Here is a 21706-nt window from a genome sequence, read left to right as displayed (position 1 = left end):
CTCTACTGTTGTCAAGTCCAACCATCAACCAACCCATCACTGCCATGACCACTAACCCATGTCCCTCAGTGCAACATCTACTTGTTTCTTGAACACCTTCAGGAACAGTGACTCCACCACTTCCCTGGGCAGCCTGTTCCAGTGCTTCACTACTCTTTCTATCACTAGTTACCCAGGAGAAGAGACTGACTCCCACCTCACTACAACCTCCTTTCAGGTTGCCATAGAGGGTGATAAGGTCTCCTCTCAGCCTCTTCTTCTCCAGGCTGAGCAATGCCAGTTCCTTCAGCTGCTCCTCATATGACTTGTTTCTCAGATCCTTATTGTGAGGTTCAGTGTCTCTCTTATTACTAAGTCTGAATTTTCCTATAGACTGCTAATGTGAGTAAGCCTGCATTGAGATTAAAACATAAAGATAGGTAATATATGTGTCAAGTTCTGCTGTAATCTAAACTAGGTAAGGTTAATTCTGAACCCACCCCTGATGTCGAAAATTCTGAGTAATGTGGTGGATCTCTATTCCCAAGAATTTGGAGGAGAGTTCTGATTAGCTCTGCCAAGGTCAGCGCTGACAAAGCTGCTTTTTGGAGAAGACGTACATGGACTTTTGTGCTGCTTCTCTGTATGTTTGGTTGATCTGGCTTTCCTTGGCAGGACCAACCTGCTATGCAGACTTGATTGACTGTTTTAAAGAATGTATTATTTGCCACGTGTTTAACTTCTTTAGGCTTTGATATATTTCAGACCTGATAGATCTGGTGTAAATGAAGGAAGAAATAGAAACAGTAAGGACTGGATATTTTCAGGCAGCTGCTTTCCATGTTTGGGGCATTCTTACCTGTCCTCATCCACAGCGTATACCCACAAGAAGGGCAGTGCCTATGCACATACAGTATGGGAAATCCATACATCCTGGCTTACTACACGCATATGCAAGGAAATACAAAGTAGGCTGAAGGGCTCTGGAGTTCTTCAGGTTTGCATCGCACACACAGCTTTGTGTCAATAGAGGATATATACAGAGTGGGCCTGGCATGCTAGGAGGTGTGTTGGGCTTGCTAAGGGTGTGGAGAGTCCTGTCGTGGCACCTTTATCATGGCATGTGGCCCTCCCTGATATTGAAACAAGGTGACGCTGTTCATCAGCCTCTTCCAGATCATGCTCAAACTCTAATTCCCTTCCTAATCTTAGCATTATCTCACTTCTGATCCCACAGATCTCTGTAGTCAGATGGTCTAATCCAGCACCACTTCTCATGTTAACCTGGAGGTGCTTTCTAAGCTGCAGCTTAACAGCATCTGCTGGCCTGAGCCCCATCCCTAAACTCATTTCTAGCGCTGTCCTTTATTCTAGGTCAGCAACCTCTTCATGTTTCATATATGAATAAAGTTCCATGAACCTTCTTAACCCATTTGATTTTTGCTCTGTGCTGGTATTTGCTGGGTTGAGCTGCCATCCTAGTTCTAGCCCTGTCATTTCTTCCAGCTTTGATGAATTATTGCATTGTATTATTTACTGTAGATGAATTGCTACTGACCGAACTAGCCCCTAGCATAATTCTTCTGCATAGAAGAGTCAATAATATCTTCAAGTTGAGACACTGACCTCTCTTCTACTACCTTTCTCTGTACATTTCTTACAAGATATGTAAGGAGACAGTGGTCTTCATGAACCAATATCCTACTCCTGCTTATGTTTTCAACCCCAAAGTAACTCAGCTTTAGCAGGAAACTGACCTGTGGCTGAGCCACACCTTGTGCCAGAGACAAATATAGATGGGTGGCCCCAAGGTGCTGAGTGGCATCTGCACCTCAGCCTCAATGAAGAAATCATTCTGAGGTAGTTCAATTACAGTGTTAGTTAATTCTGACCAAAAATTAACTGTCATGCAGCTGCTGCTTCACAGAGATAAATTAGTGACCCAGGTCCCACTGTAAAGGAAACTCAATCTCCACACTAACCTTTTAAATGGCATGAAATTTATTTGCTCTAAAGCAGCATGTTGCAGTATTGTGTTATCTTGCTATAACAAAGGTAAACATGATTACAGTTTACAATATTTTTATTGGTAGAAATTAATGTGTGTGCTTTGCTCATCAACAGAGAGGAAGAATAAGTTATGTTTCCACTTAAAAAAGTCTCATATTGTAGTTATTTTACTTTTCCTGTAGTCATTGGCATTGGTCTCTAAAATACTTTTGCCAATTTAATTGATTCATATTTTGGTAGCTGAGGTGTGGGCTATCTTTTTTCAGTTGGAAGGAATTGATATTTACATGATGATACTGATCTGTTTGTGGTGGTTTTTTTTTTTTTTTTTTTTTTTTCAATACTCTGGTAGTACAGTTCAACTATCTATGGTATGTGTTGAGTATTAGAGTAAAAGAAGAATATGTTCTTTTAACATACAATTACAGGTCAGATGAAGACCTACATGTTTTGGAGGCACCATACTGAGTTTGTAGACATATACACTTGTCATGTATGTGGTATGTCCACAAATAAGTGTAATGTCTGAGAGGAGCCAGAAACTGCAGTTAAAAGCAAGTCTGGGTATTTGTTTATGAAAGACAGTTAAAGAGTTATGTTACTGGAATTCAGAGGCCCATAATTGTACCCAGTTCATGAGGTTAGAGTAGGTAAATGCAGCTTTCTGCAAGTGTAATTCTGTTTAGAATTTGATTGGCTTTAGCAATTTTATATGAGCTTGCTGAACAGTATTTATGTGTCATTTCAAAACAAGCAACTTGCAGCATAGTCTGTAACTCTTTGAAACTGAATATTTTGGAACCTTACTGAGATGGTAAGCAGTGCCCCCACTGTCTGCTCATAACAAGTGATCAGCTCTCTTCCTTTGAATCCTGTTCTTAGACACTGAAATGTCACATGCCAGTCTTTGTTTTGGTGTATCTTGTTTTAGAAAAAAAGGTTATCTACATCTCTTGATGGGGGAAAATACTGAAATTGGTGGATTGGAAGTTCTTCCATACTGACTGAAAATTAATCATCATCTATCTGAATTTTCAGTTGTATACACAGCACTCATGTCTGAGGCACTTTTTCTAGCGTTGAGAGAACATCTGAACCAATTGTTGAGTACTTGGAAGTGCTTTTGTATCTCTTAAGTTTGAGGGAGGCAGACTCACCTTTGGGTATTTCTGTTTGCACTTCAACCCTTTATAATCTAGAAATAAACCCAAACCCATGGAACCCCTTGGGAAGTTTGGTCCACCAAGGATGGACCTCCTTGGTTGATGATGATTGAAACAGATAGGTGGCTTGCTCTTACACACTCCTTGACCAGAATCTGCACTGAAATCTTTGTAGCAGAGCTTCTGGTCCTTGAATATCTTGTCTACCTCTCTTCTCCCTGTGCCACGTTTACAGTAATTAGACCTCTGTATTCAGCAGTGTAAAGTTCCAAAGATTGCTGCTCAACCACCCATGAGCAGGCAACTTAAAAGCATTCCCTTTTGGGCTCCCACCCACCCAAAGCATGCTAACCTAGGATACACCTTGTTGTGTCAGCTACTCCAGGTCTTCAGACAGATGCACAGATGCTGTAAAGGTCTGGAAGAGCAATTGCTCAGATTTAGTTAACAAAGGATAACATACCTCCTCAGGCATTTTCTTATTTCTTCATTATTCTTTGAACTGACTCTGAGTTGCGTTCAAAATGCAGTAAATCTGCTATTTGTCTGTTGCCCAGATTTCGTGTGACATGGCTATTCACTCAAACTGTAGCATTCAAACTGCTCTGTCACCTTGGCTGGGATCCACATCACCTATATTAGTCAAACATCACAAAAAGGTTTTTGTTTTGTTCCTGAACTCTGACAGTTTCTTCCTATGTTTTGCTGTAAAGCCCCTTGAATGTTTGTGCAGGCATAACCAAAGGACTGTCCGAGTAAACTGTGCTGTGGGCTGATCCATGAAGAAGTCAGTTTGGAGCTTCTGTGTTCTGTGGGCTCAGGGAGCAGAGCTGAGGATAGAATGAGCAGAAAAAAGCAGAAGCCTCTCCACACGTTTCTATCTTAATAATGTATAGGCTATAGCAGTGTGTTTCTGGTTTTAAAATAAAATCATACAACAACGATACCATGGTTTTTGGTACAAAGGGCTTTATAAACACCTGCAAGGAAGCAAATATATGACAGCTGAGAACTCTGCAAGTAAAACATAAAAACTAGAAGTAATAATTTTGTACTGATTACAACTTCTATTTTTTTTCTGATTTTGCTTAGAACTACATTATACCAAACATGAATGAGTGGAAGCTGTCTTGCTGGATTTTGTTCTTTCCATTAAAAAAAAAAGGTGGTATTTTTTCCTTTTTTAAATTATTATTACATAGGACACTTAAAACATGCCTTGTATAGGCTTAGGTGGATTGAGGTGTCCAGTTCAGGACATAAAACCAAATCACCTTTTCTGTGGTGATTTTGCTTTCCAATTATGGCTCATAGTAATGCATCTACACTGGTTAGAAAAACCCTGTACCCACAATTCATGTAATTATACTGGTATAACCTGTCTAATGTCTAAAATAGTCTGAGGAATCCAAGGAGTTGTCCAACAAAAACAGGAAACGTAGATTGGGTGTTCAGATAATTTTTATATATATTGGTAGGTTAGAATAGGTCTGAAATTTGTGTGTGGCCTTTTTGCATATAAAAGAAGCAGAGCGAGGCATGGACTTTCTTTCTTCTGTTTTATGTTGCAATTACTGTAAATAATTTATACGTGGGTGCAAATAAAGTTCCAATTTTTAGTGGAGGTGGAAGAATATTTTAGTGGTAATGGTGTTTGGTGGTAATGGTGTCCCTACTAACCAAAAAACAGAATTTGCCGTGAGAAACCTCTGGGTTTCTCTTTAAAGATACAAATGTCTAAAATGTGTGAAGCAATCTGTCAGAGATAACACATCAAATACAAATCTGAACTATCAAAGAACCTGTGTTATCCAATACTGCCAAAAATAGACTCCAGAGGCTAAAATAGATCAATGAGTGTTTACTTCTATGAGGTACATTTTGTTTGATTGAATTATTTCTAAATTCTAACTAATGGCTTGGAATCAGGGTAATGGTTAGTCAGTTAGCACTGTGCCACTGCAGCGATCCATACAAAATAGAAAAAAAAAGAGCAGAGCTGCCATTAATTACCAAAGTGGCCTGAATCTCCTCTGCCCTACAGAGGAACTGGCAATTGGCCAGGCAGTGCCGGCTGGCGATGCAAGCTGTCCAGAGTGGCCCTGATCTGCCTTTCATCAGCTTGCATATGCCTCTCTTCTCCAGGTATTGAAACCGATAGGAGCACAGAAGGCCACAGTGGATTTCTCAGATTCACTGTCAGCCTAGTAAAGGCAGTAGATCTGCTCAGAAAGATTGGCTAGGACAGCAGCTTGTCTTACTTCAGGATTTGGCAAAGGTTCATCATTGCTAGAATCTTGTTTCTACCTATGTAGATTTTGCAAAAGTGTATTTTCACAGAGTTATAGCTAGCTTTTAGCTTTTAATTTTACTGACTCCTTCCACCGCTTTAAAAAATGTACAGAAATACTGGATGTTTTTATACAGATTCACATGGCATCACATGGACACAAATAGTCTTCGAATTCCATGTAATCCCCCAGCGAGTATTCCAGGTACCTTGTCAGTACTGCTTGTACCATTTACCTTATATATGTGATATATGTTTTAGTAGACTAGCATGTTAATGATGACATACAAATCTGCTGCACACAACTCTCTCATACCATATTACTTCTTGAAAATTCCCAGTGGCTGCGCTTGCAAACCATATTCAAACCAGCAGATTAACTTGTTTCTGCAGTTCTAAGTCATCCATATAGAGCTTGTGACTGAAAGGGGCAGGATAGTGTACTTGCAGCCATAATGCTCTGAGGTCATGAGAGAAGCAGGATTTATGGGGGGAGGAACTAATTAGGCTGACTGATTTATCTGGATGAAGACATCTCAACCCTTCCAGACTGAAATAAAGTTGCTAATGGCAGAGTCTCCAAGTATTGTCTGCTATAAATTTTCAAGTCTGTCTTCTGTGAGGTATTTCAGCCTCACTCTATTCCAGAGAGATGTCAAGAGGAAAGGTGCCCATGCTTTGCCTTTTCCTGTTCTTATCAGGACACAAATGACTGGGTTTGTGGATGCTCAGAAGTTTTTCTTGTTAGCAATCATCAAACCTGTGGGTATCTCAGTTGTCAATATTGCTAATCTGGGGTCACGTGGAGTATAATTTAATTGCATTGTCAAAAAAAAAAAAAAAAAAGAAAGCAGCATAGTTGATTACTTAATTCATTATAGAGGCATATTGTACATGGGAACAATATGGGAAAAGTGAAGAAACTGAGCAAGGGCCCTTTAATTAAGCCAGTGTGATTTCCTTGCTTTTGAATTATTCAAGAGGGAGCCTTGTGCTTGAGGCAGAGTTCCTTTTGGTGCATTTATTTCAGTGCTGGTAACAGTATTAAAAGAAAAGAAACATTTGGAGGAAAGTTGATTGAATTGACTTAAAAGCACCGCTAATTTTCCAAAACAATAATCTCTCTGTTTGAGCTAGATGATTGTTTTAATTTGCTCTTGATTACTGTGTTACTGTGATTCTATTTTCTGTTCCCTTTTGCTCAGTGTTCTGTTGCATGTAGTATTTTAGAAAAAATATATATTTCAGTGAGATAAGGCCATTTGATACAAAGAAATAAATTGTGTATTAGATAATAGTCCCTTGAAGATCTGAATCTAGAAGTCAGAATATCATATTTATCTCAAAGATTGGTCTTGGAGACAGGGAATATTTTGCATTTCTTAATTAGAGGAACTTTACAGTAGGTTTTTGTTTAAAAGATGTGATTGTAACATCCTTAAATAGTATTGTAAATAGCATAGGTGGCTTTCAAAATACTGTTATCTACAGGATGCATGGCCCAAAGTGTATTTTAAATGATTGATTGATAAATACCTTTAATGAATTACCACAGTGTGAAAAATGGTATTTTTCTGAGTGATGTTTTCAGTGAATTTCTTAAATAAATTTTCACTTTGCCTTGCTTGGGCTGCGTAGTCTCAAAGATTGCGCATCTCTGTAGATGAATTTTGAATGCTTAGTTGTGCAAAATTATTTGAACATTTTTATTTGGTAGCCTTGCTAACAACTTACATTAACTTTCACAACTAAAGAAAATGGTCCCAAGATATAAACTCCTTGACTTTACCAAGTTTGGCAGAGCATTTGTTGAAGAGAAAAGTGGAGAGTAGCCTGGAAGCTAGATGAAGAGAGCAGGCGCGGAATTGAGGGGTTCTGTGTGGGGAGGCATAGTGAACTGGCAGAGCTGAATAGCATCCATCACTAGTTGTTGTCTGGTACCCTCAAAACAGTCACATAAGGATTTAGCTGATTGGCATGGGCACAGGGCACAGTGTTCATGCTGAGAGAAGCCAGATGCGTATGGAAGCGATGCTTCACGCTCAGCTCTGAGTTTGCCTTGTGTACAGCCTATAAAGGGGACACTTGGAAGCCTGGTTGGATGGAAAACAGAGACTTGCTTTTTATGTCCTTTTCCTGAGGAGAGAACAAACCCCTTTGTTTTATTTGTATATTTGCTTCTGGGAGAAAGAGGATGGAATCCTGATTTTAAATGCTAAATAAACTAGGATTTTGTTTTATTGCTTTTGAATTCCTGATGGCAAGGAAGAGCAAAATACTTGGGGTGATTTACGCCAAAACAGGGAATTATGTTTTCTGCCTGCTTTTTCCTTAGGGCAAAACAAGCTTGGAGCCCAGACAAGAAGGTCATAATGAGCAATTGTATTTGCTTTTCCTTTTTGGCATGCCTAAGTTTCTGGAGATGAATAGTAAGACAGACGCTTTAAATGACATTGCTCTAAGATGAGGTGAGAACTCCTTGCTAAAGAGATAAAAACCAAGTCTCTTTATGAACTGTTCCTTCTGAACAATTTACAGTTGATTGGTGTACTGTGTTGTACTGTGTGTAACAAGTCACCATATATTTATTTTACAGATTTTGTAAGTGCAAGTAGATGTTAAATATCACAGTCCTGAATACACTGAAATGGGAAGATTATTGAAAACATGGCAGTACTGGGGCAGAGAAAAGCTACAGTGGGTTTTTTTGTTCTTTTTTTTTTTTTTAAATGCTTTTACTTCTGTGGTAGCATGTAATATTAAAAAGCATATGGAAAAACCTCTGAAGTTGAGGAGAGTATTAGTCAGCATGATTTATTAAGTCTTTTCATGTTTGAATGGAGGAATAGTGTCACAGTAGAAATATTTTTAATGGCTCAAAGGTATAAAGTAGAAAACATGTTTTCCAGGCAGCATACAAAAACAGTCAGTAGTTAAACTTTTCTCTTCTGTTTGCATTTAATTTTTTTATAAATCTATGTAGAAAATAAAGAGATTCCTGTACTTTAGCCTGTTCAAGAAACTAGGTATGGTTTGTGTGAGGTAATTTTTAAATGTAATTTTAAAGCTCCTCTGCGTGTGACAAGTGTTCAAATGAATTAGGTTGATGGACAGGTTTCATTAATTAAAGTGATGTCATTTGGTGTCTTAAAGAGTTGTCTTGGCTTTTCATTCTGGGCAGTGTAATTGGAGGTCAACACGTAGTTTTCTTTCCTTTGAAATTAACCACTGTACTCTTTTTAAACATGTGATGCTAGTCTTCACATTTGAATGTGTTGGTGAGCAAAGGAGGGAGTGTTTATTGCATTTTGTTGTCCTGGTAACGGTGTTTCATGCATTGTGAGCCAGGATACTTGGATTTTCCAAAGAAGAATCTTTCTGCTATTTGCCAAAAGCACAGAGCTGCATGGTGTCAGCTTCAGGAGAAACACTGAAATCTTCATGCCAGAGGTTCTGGCTCTTGAACGTTGGCTTCCTCTTTGGCCATTTTGGACTGGAGAGGCACTGCCTACTGCTTACCCAGTCAGTTATGGGGGACATTCAAAAAAGTTCCTAATAATTTTGAAATAGTTACTAATAATATACCTCTGAGTATCATGGGAATGTCTATATATATATACGTATGCACATATAAATTTATATATATATATTGTATCCCCCTGGGCCTGCTTTTTGTCACAAGCATCTATAGGAGGAGGGATGATGGGAGCTTCCCTCCTCCTTCAGGTGCTCTCCGTGGCACACATGGCACTCCTCTGCCTTCTCAGTCCAGACACTTTCCTCTGTGAAAAATGAAGCTGGAGAGTCCTGTAATCTCCCAGACATTAATCCTGCCTGGATGCAGGGGGGCGAATTGCTGAGGTGAGGTAACTGGTAAGGTTACTAAGCCATCCATCCCCCACTAATCTCTATTGTCTTATGTTCCTACCACAGTAACATGATTAGTAATTTTCTTTACCACCTGGGCAGGTAAAGATAACCTCTCTTTGAGCTTAATTTGGCAACAGTTGAGGCCTTTATTAATAAAGATTCTGTGAACAAAATGTTTTTTTGTTAGCTCTCTGCTGGTATTGTGTGGAGTTTGAGAGAACTCGGACAGCCCCTTGTCTTCCCCCGCCTGAAATCTTCCTTCCTGTGAGACCCTGAAGTATATTTAATGATACTGGGGAAAAGTCCCACTTGGGGCTTTTTGACATGACTGTTATATTTTCAGCTATCTTTGCTGGCACAACAGGCTGCAAGCTTTAAAACTCATCAGTTTTATACTGGGCTCTTATAGACATGATGGTCCTCCTAAATTTAGCTTACAGCTGTCAACAATCTCCAATTTGGACAGTTCGCCAGCATCTTAGATTTGTTCCTCCTTCCATCACAATCAAGCCCTTCAATGCAAAGCTGATGTTAAACTGTCTTTCTTCTTGCCTAAAGTAGCAATGTTTGAAATAGATTTATGCATTTGGATCTATGGTTACCTGCACTTTGGTCTATTTATTCTTAAAATAGCTCCCTCAAGTTTTGTCCTTAAAAAATGTCTCTAAAATGTTGGTACAGAAAAGAGTTACCGACAAGAAACAATTGGTCTTTGACTGCATGCAGGAGAGTGCTCTGCTGTGATCAACACTTTGATAACCTTACTCTCTGTGGATTGAGGTCATTACAGTATTCATTAGCTTCTAGAGATTCAATTCCTTTGTATATTTCTGCTTTGAAAGGAGTTGGTAAAAGTATCATTAAAAGGCATCTATTTCAATGGACGTGTAGTAGATGCCGCTACGAGTGCCAGTGGTTTTAAAGCTAACTTTGAAGTTGAAAAACTGAGCTTGGGAGTTCCTGCCTCACTCAGAGATATGTCTTTCATGATATGTAACTGAGAACAGGTAAATAATGATCTATGGCACAGGTCCTTAGGATACTTGGCACAGAAAGGTTTAATTATTTTGAGATCTGTGTTTCAAAACAAAGCACTCCTGCACTGTTTGACTGCAGAGCTAGGAAGGTAATTAGCCTCCCTCCATTTTCTCTTTTTCTCCTCAGATAGTATGATTTTGATGAAGGAATAGCTCATGGCTGTGTTGTAGTATGTGATTTTTTTTTCTCTTAACAGTATTCAAGAACATATCCATTTAACCATAGAATATGTTTGTTTCATTAGACTCTTTCATGGATAAGAATGATAAAACTTACCTGAAATGGTTCAAATAATGTAAAGTAAAAGTTGTTATATCTGATTTAAAAACAAGGTAATAAGGGTTGGAAATACTCATCAAATACTTCAAGCAATGCCTTTTTTATTTTATTTTATTATTTTTGAGTATACAAAGGAATTTCGATTCACAAAGAAAGCTCAGTGTTTTCAAATGCAAATAATTCTTTTCAAAATATATAACAAGCTTTGTTTGATTTGTCAGTCAGACATTGGCCAGTACTTTGCTGTCTTCTCAGGTGGTGTATTTTGAACTAAGTAAGTTTACTGTTAAAAAGAAATAGACAAAAATAGGGAAGAAGACATGCTTCTGAATTTAGTTTGTTAGCAGGAGAGAATATCTTCTGCTTTGGATCTCTGGGTTCTCAGCTTGTGTTGTGTACTGTTCATCCTTACTAGAATGAAGGACTAATTCCTCTTCCACCCTCACAATGGTTTATGTTATTAAAAGAAAATTAATGTTTTTTAGGATTTAAGTGAGAGATCAACCTTTAGATTGTCCTAGAACCTCCACGATCTCTTAATTAGAAATAATGAAAATTATGTTCCATATGCATTCTTTTGAGTTTAGGACCTAAGAAAAACATAAATCATTACAATATGTGTATTTATTCACTACAGTTTTCCATTCTAAGTTTTTATATAAAAACTGAAATGTTTTGTAGCAAATGGAAGTACAAATGGGCTAACAATGAAGAAATATGGAAAAATGCTGTAGTATCCTACGTGATTTGGGCAACTTTGAGCCAAAGTTTATTTTCTTAAACAGAAAAAAAATTGACCACTTTGGGTTGGCCTCAGTTCTTCACCAGCAAAAGAAAAATGATAATTCAGTGTCACAACAATGGGAAAATACATGAAACGTAGACTTAGTGCTGGTTTGGGTACATGCTGTGGTCTTGAGTGTGTTATAGAATGGTGGTTCTACTTCTGTTGCTGCCATTGACAAGAAATTTGTGGAGGCAGTAAAGAAAAGCTGTAAAGCTTCCCTCAAGTCTCTGAGCAGTACAAACACCATCTGCAGCCTCTACAGGTGGTTAATCCCACCTACATATAGGGTGTATGTCAAGCCCGTTGATGCTAGATAATTCAATTTCTAGTAATTACCATACTAGAGGAAGTTTCCAGGAATAGAGTGTGCATAGAGGAGGTGGACAGAAAAGCTCCCTACCTCTTGAAACAGAGTGAGTTGAGGAGAAAATAACACCTTTCACATTCTGTCTTATTGGATGTCTTCTTCTGCTTGAAAAAGCAAGGATATCTATTTGATTTGGAAATACACTATTTTCTTTGTAATAAAGGTACAATAAATTGTGGATTAAGAAATTTCCTTCAAACTTACCTTAAAGTGGCATATGTTTTAAAGATTAACATAACTGATATTTTTAACTGATAATTGCAGTATAAGGTTCAATAGCTGAAAATGTAAGCATACTTGGAAGAAGAGGAGGAATATTTCTTTGGGTTTTCTGGTACCATCAGAGTTTCAAGACGTGATTTCCCTGACAAATGCATTACAAATAAGTAGCAGGGCACGCATTAAGGAATGGATTTCCATGTGCTGAGATGTAATGAAAGCAAAATGAGACTGGTTAGAAGTTGCTGGATTTATTCATTGGAGATGAAGTTTAAAAGCTTGTTATGTTTAGTGATGCAGTTTGTTTGGCTAAGCAGCTGGAAATCTGTTTTTTTGGATAGGAATGAAAAGTTGTGCTTCAGGACAAAACATGAAAGCAAATTATTATTATGCCTGCTGAGGGAAGTTTCAGCACTTTACATAAAAATAAACAAGCTTCCCACACACATACATTTTAAAGCTCTTTACATGAACTGTAAATTGGTGCCAAGGAAAGTGCATGTTTTTATTTTAGTTGATATATTTTAATTGGATTTTAAGTGGCTTGTGGATAAAACTGCTTTACATTAATACACTGTCTCTCACTTAGTGCATATACAAACAACTGAACTGCTTAATAAGGAGATTAATAGGTACTGTGGGAGAATTGGTATAGAAACAACTTTTCTTCCGTGTTAAAAATCAAGTTCCGGTATAAAATCGGGTCTGTTCTTTTCTTTGCTGAGCAGGAATAATCCCAGTAAGAAGGCATCCACCAGCCCTCAGGAGGGCTTGGAAAGCACATCTGACAGCCAAACAAGTTCACAGGGCAGGGGTGCAACCTTCTGCTATCTGTTGTTTGTGTCTAAGTTATTTAATAATGTAAAGGGTGGTTCCACAACTTAATGGGCTGCTAGCTAAACAGCTTCACAGGTAACCCTGTTAATATGTACAGACACTCCCCTTCTCTTTTAATTATCCAATTTTATCATGTTTCCTCATCTGTGCTTCTACTCCACTTCTGAAGGTAGCTTTCTACCCAGATGCCTCCATCCCATCCCTGGGGAAGGTGCAGGGCCGGTGCTCTGCACGACAGGCAGACTGAGTGGTACAGATGAGAGCTGCTGAATATGCACAGAGCTGCTGCCTTGTTGTGAAGCAGACAGCTTTAGAAAATGGTTGCTGCTGACAGGCTAACTACTGGCTTTGCTGTATGTTGCAGGGGTTGACATTTCATGTAGATGAATGGAAAAACATCATTTGTAGGATTTTGCCCTTGCTCATCAATAATCCCATTGATGTGCCAGTGAATAGTCAAAGAACAAGAGCTAGCAAATTCAGATTACTGCATATTTGTATTAATTCCTTCATTATTCTGCTAAAAAACAACAGGGCACGGTTTCTCTGAAACTAAGAGAGAATACAGCATTGGTTTTCACTTAATTGGCTCCTTTGAAACCATCTCCTTTGGGAAACAGGATGTTGTTAGTCCAGAGGCACTGTAGAAAAACAGGCTAACAATACTAGTTATACATATGCTAGCACAGCTGTATGCTGGGAGTATATTTGAGCTGTAATAATAGCTAAACAGCTTTCAAGAAGAAATGAAAACTTAAATGAATGTAGCTTTGTCAGGGATTCTATGCTAGCACATGAAATTAGTTTTCCTGTAAAAAGCAATGTTTTCAAATTGTCGAGTGGAAATATTACCTCACAAAAACATAGGTTGCCCTTCATTTAAAATCCTTATTTTGATAGTCAAAAGGTCAGCTCACTTAGAAAGGTGATAAAGAGGATCACTCATCATGAAAGATATGGGATTAGGCTGACAGTTGAAAGTAGTCTCTAATCTATACAGTAGTGTGATTTCCTTTTCTTAGCATACGTGAAAGTTCTAATTCCTGTCTAAAGTGTTAACAATTGTGTTAAATATTTGTAAGACTTTTTTTTTCTTCCCTAAACACAGTATCGTTTAAATGTACAGGATGAACATAACCTTCTTTAATTTGTTTCTGTCATTGGAAATATTCCAGTTTATAAATGAGGCAGTGAGGTGAGGTGCTGATCTTGCAGTTTTTGTCTTACTGAAATTTTATCAAGATTATCATCACTGCTTAAATTCAGTCTAATATGGAAAAATAGTTAAGATTATTTTCAAATAGTTGCAAAATTTAAGAAATTAACTCATAGCACTCAGCACCTCAAGCCAATACGTACCTGGAAGAAATGGTCTCAGGACAGATAGTCTGTTTAGAGGGAAATATCTGAGAAGAGCACTGTATTGTGAGTCAGTTTCATACCAAGTGTTGCTGAATTGCTCAAGTTTTGCTTTTTATTCCCAAAAGTAAATGCAGCGTACAAAACAGTACTGCAGCCTTTCCCAGGCACTGTGTATAGCCTCACAAACCTTTCATGTGTATATTAAGCCAGTTTGGGGGGAGGAAATCATTTAGAACATGGGTGTACAACCTTTTGGCTGGCCCAGGCTGTATTGAGCAAAGAGGAATTGTCTTGGGCCACATATGAAGTATATAATATAGTTAATGTATATTAGTAACAAAACTTGCTTTTTATTTATTTTTTATTAAAACATAACAGAGAACAACAAAAACATAAAACTAATGGGAATTATTGAATTTGTTTTCGTGAAACTAACACATCAGTCTGGTTTGATGGCAATCGATGCAGTTTTTAGTGGGTTCTCCATGTGCCCAACAGAGATTTCTGGTATAATTTTACTCTTCCTGTGCTTTCTCCCTGAAAACAGTTGTTCACAATTGTATTTCCTGCCCAAAAGCAATGACATGAATAAGGTGTGAGTGAAGTGAGGGATATTTTTCTCCAATAAGATAGGTCTCATAAAGGTTTGGTGAAGAGATATGATCAATTTTTTCTATGTGTTGAATGTCTGATTGCAACTGTATACAGTTCATTTGAAAATTTGCAGGTTATTTATTTATTTCGACTGAAAATGAAGTCCAAAATATTTTTTTGCAATCTTGAAACCTTTTCTCAAATTCCTTTATCAAAACTGAAAGCAAGACTGCAAATGTTTCATGTTCATGACTGTGTTTAGCCAATGTATCAAAATGAACAAAATTATTTGCCATAACTTGCCATAATTTTTGGTTTGAGCGCTGTTGTGGTTTTAAATGTAGCCCAGGTTAAGTTGATTTTTACCTTGAAGATGTGTGTTTAACTCATTTAAATGAACAGTCAAATCCACAAAAAATATGAGCCATTTTTCATCTTCAAGTTCTGACATCACCTGTGGTCCAGAACTCCACGCGGCCCACAGGCCACGGGTTGGACATGCCTGATTTAGAAGATTGATTTTTGATCTTGTGTGAGTTGTTGGAAACAACATGGTTCTCTTGTCCACCTCAAAGCAATGGGAAATGTGATGAAAATAATGGTTCTCTACGTGAAGGGAAAGCCTTACCAGATTGCTAAGGAACACTTAAATAATGAGGGAGATCTGCTTGACACCTGCAAACAGGAGCAATTTGCTTCAGTTTTCACAAATTTCCAATTCTTTGAGGTGTGTGAAATTAATTAGGAACTGTCATGTCAAACAATTGGACATTCTACTGCACTTGCAAATGATCATTTTAAATATCTATTTAAAATCTATAAAAGCCTTCTGAAGGTAGCTTTCCAGGAATAGTAACTTTCTGTGAATACTTTCTGTACTTACTGTGAATTCGTTCATTGGTTTTGTGGATTAACAGCTAGTCTGCTCTCATCCCTGCTGTGTTAGCACAGTCTTACCTTTTTAGTGTTCCACTGACGTCTTTTCTCGCAGTACCTTGAGGACTGCTGAGGAGCCAGGGGCAAAATTCTGTCCAAAAAGGTCAGGAGAGCAGTGGTTGGGTGAGCAGCTGCAGCTGCTGCGACATCTGCCTCTGAACTTGCACTGAGTAAAACTCCCTTGTAGGAAGCACGAGGGTGGTCCTTGCAGACAGCAGCGTCTTCCAGGCTCCTGTCAAAACATGTCCTATCCTCTGAAAAGTCTATCCCTTAACTTTGTTCTGGATAATAAAGCTGAGCAAAGTGCTAGGTTGGATTTTACAAATACATGGGTGGTTTTTATTTCGGTAAGACTGACAGCTTTTCCTGGTGAGGCACGTGGCTCCTTGAAGTCACACTAATAGCAATAAAATGTGGTGATAGGACAAGGAGAAATGGTTTCAAATTTAAAGAGAGTAGATTTAGGTTAGATATAAGGAAAAAGTCTTACAGAGAGGGTGGTGAGGCACTGGGACAGGTTGCCCAGAGAGGTGTTGAATGAGACGTTCAAGGCCGGGCTGGACAGGGCTCTGAGCAGTCTGATCTGCTGTGGTGTCCCTGTTCATTGCAAGGGAATTGGGCTAGGTGACCTTTAAAGGTCCCTTCCAAATCTAAGGATTCTATAAAAATGATATGTATCTTAAAATACCTCCCCACACATGCCAAATAATCACAATGTCTGGTTCATTTGCACAGAGATAAAATCTTTTTGAAAATGACTTTGACTTGGGAAAACAGCTCAAGCTGAGTTACATTCTCTGAGCCTGTTGCAATGCTATCCTGCAGGGAATGAGGCCAATACCCAGTTCAGTTGCATGTCCAGTGATCTGTTGGTTAAAGTAGTTTTTCTCCTTTTAACGAAGGAAAAGGTACATCTTTTAAGTTTAATGTTATTTCTCCAAAGTTTAAAATCACTTAGCAGGCCTGGCATTTGCAGGCTATTAATGCTATTTGCATAATATCAATAGCTTGTCTTTATGTACCATGGGAAAAATAGATCCTTTTATTCTCTGGGGTACACTCATACAGACACTCTGCCCAAGATGACTGGAAGTGGAAATACTTTTTGCCTTTTGAAATTTGAATTCCAGCAAGCCAGGTGTTCAGTTTGCACTATAGGTTTAGTCAGAAAGATGGTTTTGTAAAACCTTGTTTGTAGTCCCTAATATTCAAACAGAGCCAAGAAATACTGTTTGATCTCTTCTGATTGTGATTTCTGTTAACACTGATTTGGCTGACACGCTCTGTTTCCTAGTCAATTGAGAGTGAATTTGGACCGAGGAGCTGGCAGGGCTTCTGTATTTATGTAATGCCTTTTTTTCTGTGAACCTCAAATGTGGATAGAAACAGTCTCTAATCTTCTTAGCGGTCTAAGCGAAGATTGAACGCTTTGGGTCAAGCTGGTTTTTGGATAGGCTCAGTAAAAACAAAACAAAATCAGAAAAAAGAAATCCCTTCACAGTGATTACAAATGGAAATATTACAGACTGAGCTAGTTAACATTTCAGTAGTTGATAATATTTTTGATACTCCCCACATTTGCAAAGACCATATAATTTATTTTCAACTGTACTGTTTGAGGCTTCTTGGAGGGAGAACAACACTGTTCGCATTCATTCCCGTTGGGCTAGTTTTAAGTTTAAGTATCATGAGGGATGAAAAGACAAGTGTCAGAATAAGCAGCGTACAGAGACTTCCCTTCCTTGATGAGCTTTGAATGGCTGGAAATGATTGCAGACTTGACCTAAATCCTTCTTGCACTATGACTGCAGTGATACGGTAGGAGATGGAGGAGCTCATGAAGCTTTGTTTCTATAACTCAGTTATTAAAACATTCTGACTGATTTTTGTGGTGTTTCAGAAATGTAGCTTTTCAAACACTACTACCATCAAATTAAAGGTGTGATATAGAAAGCAAATAGAAAGCAAAATAATTTAAGTGGATAATTATGGTGCACTTAGGCTAGAAGTGACATTTCATATTTCATTAGAAGTGACATTTTGTACTTCACGTGTCTTGACTCCCTAATTTTTTTTTTTTTCTGAATAACGTGCAAGTGCAGTATATACAAATGAAGGGGAAAAAATCAGTTTATTTTATTTGCATTTTACTACTTCTTCAGGCTTATTTCCCCTATCCAAAAAAAAGTATGTTAAGACATGTAATGCAACTTCACGTAATCCAAGATCACTCAGATTTCAGAACATGAAAGCTAGTAAGAGCTGCTGGTCCTCTTAATATCTGCATTCTAATGCTTACAGACCAAATGGTTCACTTCTTATGTGGTTACTTTTCTGCTGGCTGTAACAGTAGACGTTAATGTTTTTTCTTTACTTCATGTTCAATAATAGAATCAAGATTATATCCATCCCCTGCTTGAACTTGCCACTGCTGCATTCATTAACTTCCTGAGTATTTGATGCAAATTGTTTCTAATTAACATGCTTCTAAATAAAGAAAAAAGGTATTCCTAGAAACATATGTACCATCCGATCAAATAAAATTTTGTTCTCTGCTATGAATACCTTTACAATTTTAGGACCTGTTTGAAATCGTTGTTATTATCCTATTATAGCCATTATTATGCCTGTGAGTGGTGCATCGTAGAATGAAACCCTTTTTATCTGTGCTATGGTTAATAAATAGAAATAGCTTGCTGAAAACATACTGAGGCAGGTAAGAACATGATTAGTTATTGAGAGAAAAGAATGCCAATTAACCATACTCTGCTTTAATTTAGTATAATTCTGACTTTTCCATTAAGCAAGGGGAAATACTTAACAGCTGCTGTCTTAGCAGTATGAGTTGTCACAGTAGCACACACTGGAAGCACAGAAACACTTCTGTTTCGTATTTTCTCCCTTCACCTGCAAAGTAGAAGATATGATTTGCTAAAAAATAATGTGAAGAATTTTTTTTAAGATGTCTGAGCTTTGCTGCTATGATTACCCAGAAATAGGTATAACGAGCATAAGAAAAGTTTGGTCGCCATCATAAGGCATCATAAAATTTGAAAACACGCAGGAAGGAAGGAAAAAATCTATATACACTTTCCAACATACGTGTATGCATTCATTTTTACGGCTAAAAGTGTTTATATAGTTACAGTAATCAGGGTAGATTATAGCGGGAGTCCAGATGGTGCTTGTGAGATTTTATTGAGGAAGTTGATCAAATCTGACTACTGGATTCAGTGTTGTTATACTAATTGAAAGAAATAAAAAATAAAATGGAGGCTGTGGCCTTAGAAAGCAGTCAGTCAGCGAGATTAAGCCTATTTAATGTTGCTCAGCCATTTCCCTTCTCTCCTCTCCCCCTTCCAGAAGCACAATCCCATTACTCCTTTTTGGCAGCTCTGCTACGTGTGTCCAAGCCATGAAGAACATAATCTTCTGCCCCTTTCCTTCACTGTGTTAGTTTTCACCTGGGTGATGAATTCTCTCGATACTGGGGCACAAATGTGGGTGGGACATCAGTGGGAACCCACGAGCCAGAGGCCACAGAATACTTGGGAACAGCAGCTAAAATCTAAGTCAGATTGAAAACAACATGAAGTGCAGCCACAGCTCTACATGTATTGTGCCCTATGTAACCAATGTGTTCTCTGTAACGCAGGAAAGATTTAGAGAGGTATGCCACCAGGCTAATTAAGGGCTCTTCTCCTAATGAGGCTTTTGTTACAGGCTTTTCTTCTGCAGATCTTCTGAATGTAGCCATCTATTCCCTCAGGTTTTGGCTTGTTTGTAGCCTTAGCTCTAGAGAAAATAGCTGTTAGGAAACCATAGTAACAAGGCAAATTTTAAAGCATTGGTTAAGATTTTGTTTTATTTTAGTATACATACCAATGTGATACAGGATATGCGTATTTCAGTTTTTGCACTGGAGATCTAGGCATTTAACATTAGCTTATTGTTCTGTTTCAGACAAAGATTTCTTGCATCACTAAGAAGTAATGGATGTGACTCAAGGGAGGTGTAAGGAAAAGACTACAACTATGAGCATGTGCACTCAGCTATTCTATACAAGTCCTGTTCATGAAGCTGGATGTTGCTCATATGATTCTATTTGAAATTGAAAGACTGGTTTCTCTTGTCAGAGAATCTGCATGTTTTCCTCTAAAAGCAGTGCCTATCTGATTTCTGCTTAGCAGAAGTTGTGATGGTTATTAGTGATTTAATAGGATTTTGGAGCTTTGCAAGGTTAGTGTGTATGAAAAAAATCAATATTTCTTTAAATTGGCTGCATCTGTGTCTGGAAACATCCATCCACGACTGTCTGATTTGAAAGACGGTGCTTCTGCAGCTCTTGCTGATTTTTAAAATCTTTTTACCACTTCAATAAATGAAATCAGTTTCAGCTTGACCATTGCTTTTTGTCCTTTCATAAACTGATAGGGATATGGTTTTCTTCTACATTTGTAAGAAAGAGACTTATGATGTTAAAACTGGTTTGAATTAAGTACATTTTCCAAAATTTAATACTGCAGGACAGCTTTTTTCCCCTTCACAATTACGTCTTCTTTTTTTTTTTTTCTTCTTCTTTTTTAACAGAATGGCAGTGTCTTGGTTTTCCACTTTCCACTTTTACAGGATGAGGTCAACCAGTCTCCTTAGAAAATGTACCACAATTTCCATCTAAGCTTAGATGTCCTTACTGGATTTTTGTGCCTTAAATATCCCACTGCATTCCATTTCATTTTATCTAATGCTCTGTAGTGATGATTAAAGCGATGGGGCATTGTTTGTAATTGCTATTTATTTTTCTTTCTAGCTGTGTGCTGCCCACCTGCCAACCCGAGCAGAGGCACCAAACCACTATCAAGCAGTGTGCCGAGCTCTGTTTGCTGAAACAATGGAGCTGTACACTTTCTTGGCCAAAATTAAAAGTGCAAAAGAGGTAAGTTTTTGAACTTGTTAGTATGTGAATTAGGCTTACAAAATCACTGCTGTACCCAGCCAACTGTATATGTCAGATGCTTGTGGAAACTGTCAGTTGTGTTAAGGGAGAGTAGTTCTACAGCCAAGTAATGGTGAGGTTTGCATTATGTTATGTTCTTTTTCTTTTTCTTTGGTCTGTCAGCATATGCAGATGTCTCACAGAAATTGTCATTAATCATGACCAGTCTATTCGGGAGGAAGCCAGAACATTTTCTCAGAGTGTTCTGTCATTCCAGCATACATGTATGCAGCGTGTTTGAGTCTGAAAACTTCTCTGGTGTTTCAGGGATGTTGTTAAGTGGCTGACCATTAACTACTGTTGCTCAGCTCCTTCCTATGCCTTGTCTTTGGCTGAGAATTTTCTGAGGTTTTTCTCGCTTATGTTTTGTCCCCAGTCAGCAGCTTTCCTTACCTTTCCTGTATGGTTGGCTTGTTTGTCTGTCCCATACTTCACAGTGGAGTCAACTTAAATAAATACATAAATCCACCTGTAGGTAATACTGCCTGTGTTTACTGCTGTCTTGGTTGTTACTGTTGACTGAAAGGCTATCCTAGAACCACTTCAATTAAATGATCTGGCTGAAGAATAACTTTGAGGGTGGGTGTATTGTTTTTGATGATGGCTTATAGTTTTGGTGATCTGACCTGCAGAATAGCTCCATAAACTGTTTGCTTCTGCTGATCCTAGAAAACAAAAGCAGCAAATAAATAAAAAGTAAAAAATGATAATAAAAAAAGAATCTGTTCTGAATCAGCTCATTGTTGGGTCAGATGGGCCTCAGAGCAGCACAAGAGAGTTGTATTGTCACAGCGGTGGAAGATGCAACCAGCCAGGGGCTTAAGAGGCTGGTGCTGTTCTCCCTGTTCAGAAACATGGCTGACATGCATCCATTCAATGGGGACAAATCCTCCAGTGATTTTTCTGTTGTGCAGGGTAAAAAGTTTAACCTCCATTTGTCCTCCAGTCCTGCTCAAGCTGAAAGCAATTTTTAAATTGA

At 38.1% G+C, this 21706-nt stretch overlaps 1 protein-coding gene across 5 annotated transcripts in view; it reads left to right on the top strand.

Moving 5' to 3' along the window:
• Positions 1–21706, top strand: part of SPIRE1 (spire type actin nucleation factor 1) — a 120952-nt gene that overhangs the window by 53925 nt on the left and 45321 nt on the right. For all 5 annotated transcript variants that reach the window (XM_065753553.1, XM_065753554.1, XM_065753556.1 and 2 more), the window contains exon 4: positions 20542–20667. In XM_065753553.1, the coding sequence (XP_065609625.1) occupies positions 20542–20667 (126 nt within the window). The remainder of the gene's footprint in view (positions 1–20541; positions 20668–21706) is intronic.

This window comes from Cyrtonyx montezumae, unplaced genomic scaffold, assembly GCF_038088225.1.
Source record: "Cyrtonyx montezumae isolate F1298 unplaced genomic scaffold, pur_monq_1.0 scaffold_8, whole genome shotgun sequence".
NCBI classification, from domain to species: Eukaryota; Metazoa; Chordata; class Aves; order Galliformes; family Odontophoridae; genus Cyrtonyx; species Cyrtonyx montezumae.
Note: the sequence above shows the minus strand (reverse complement) of the source record. Positions and strands in the feature narration are given on the sequence as shown.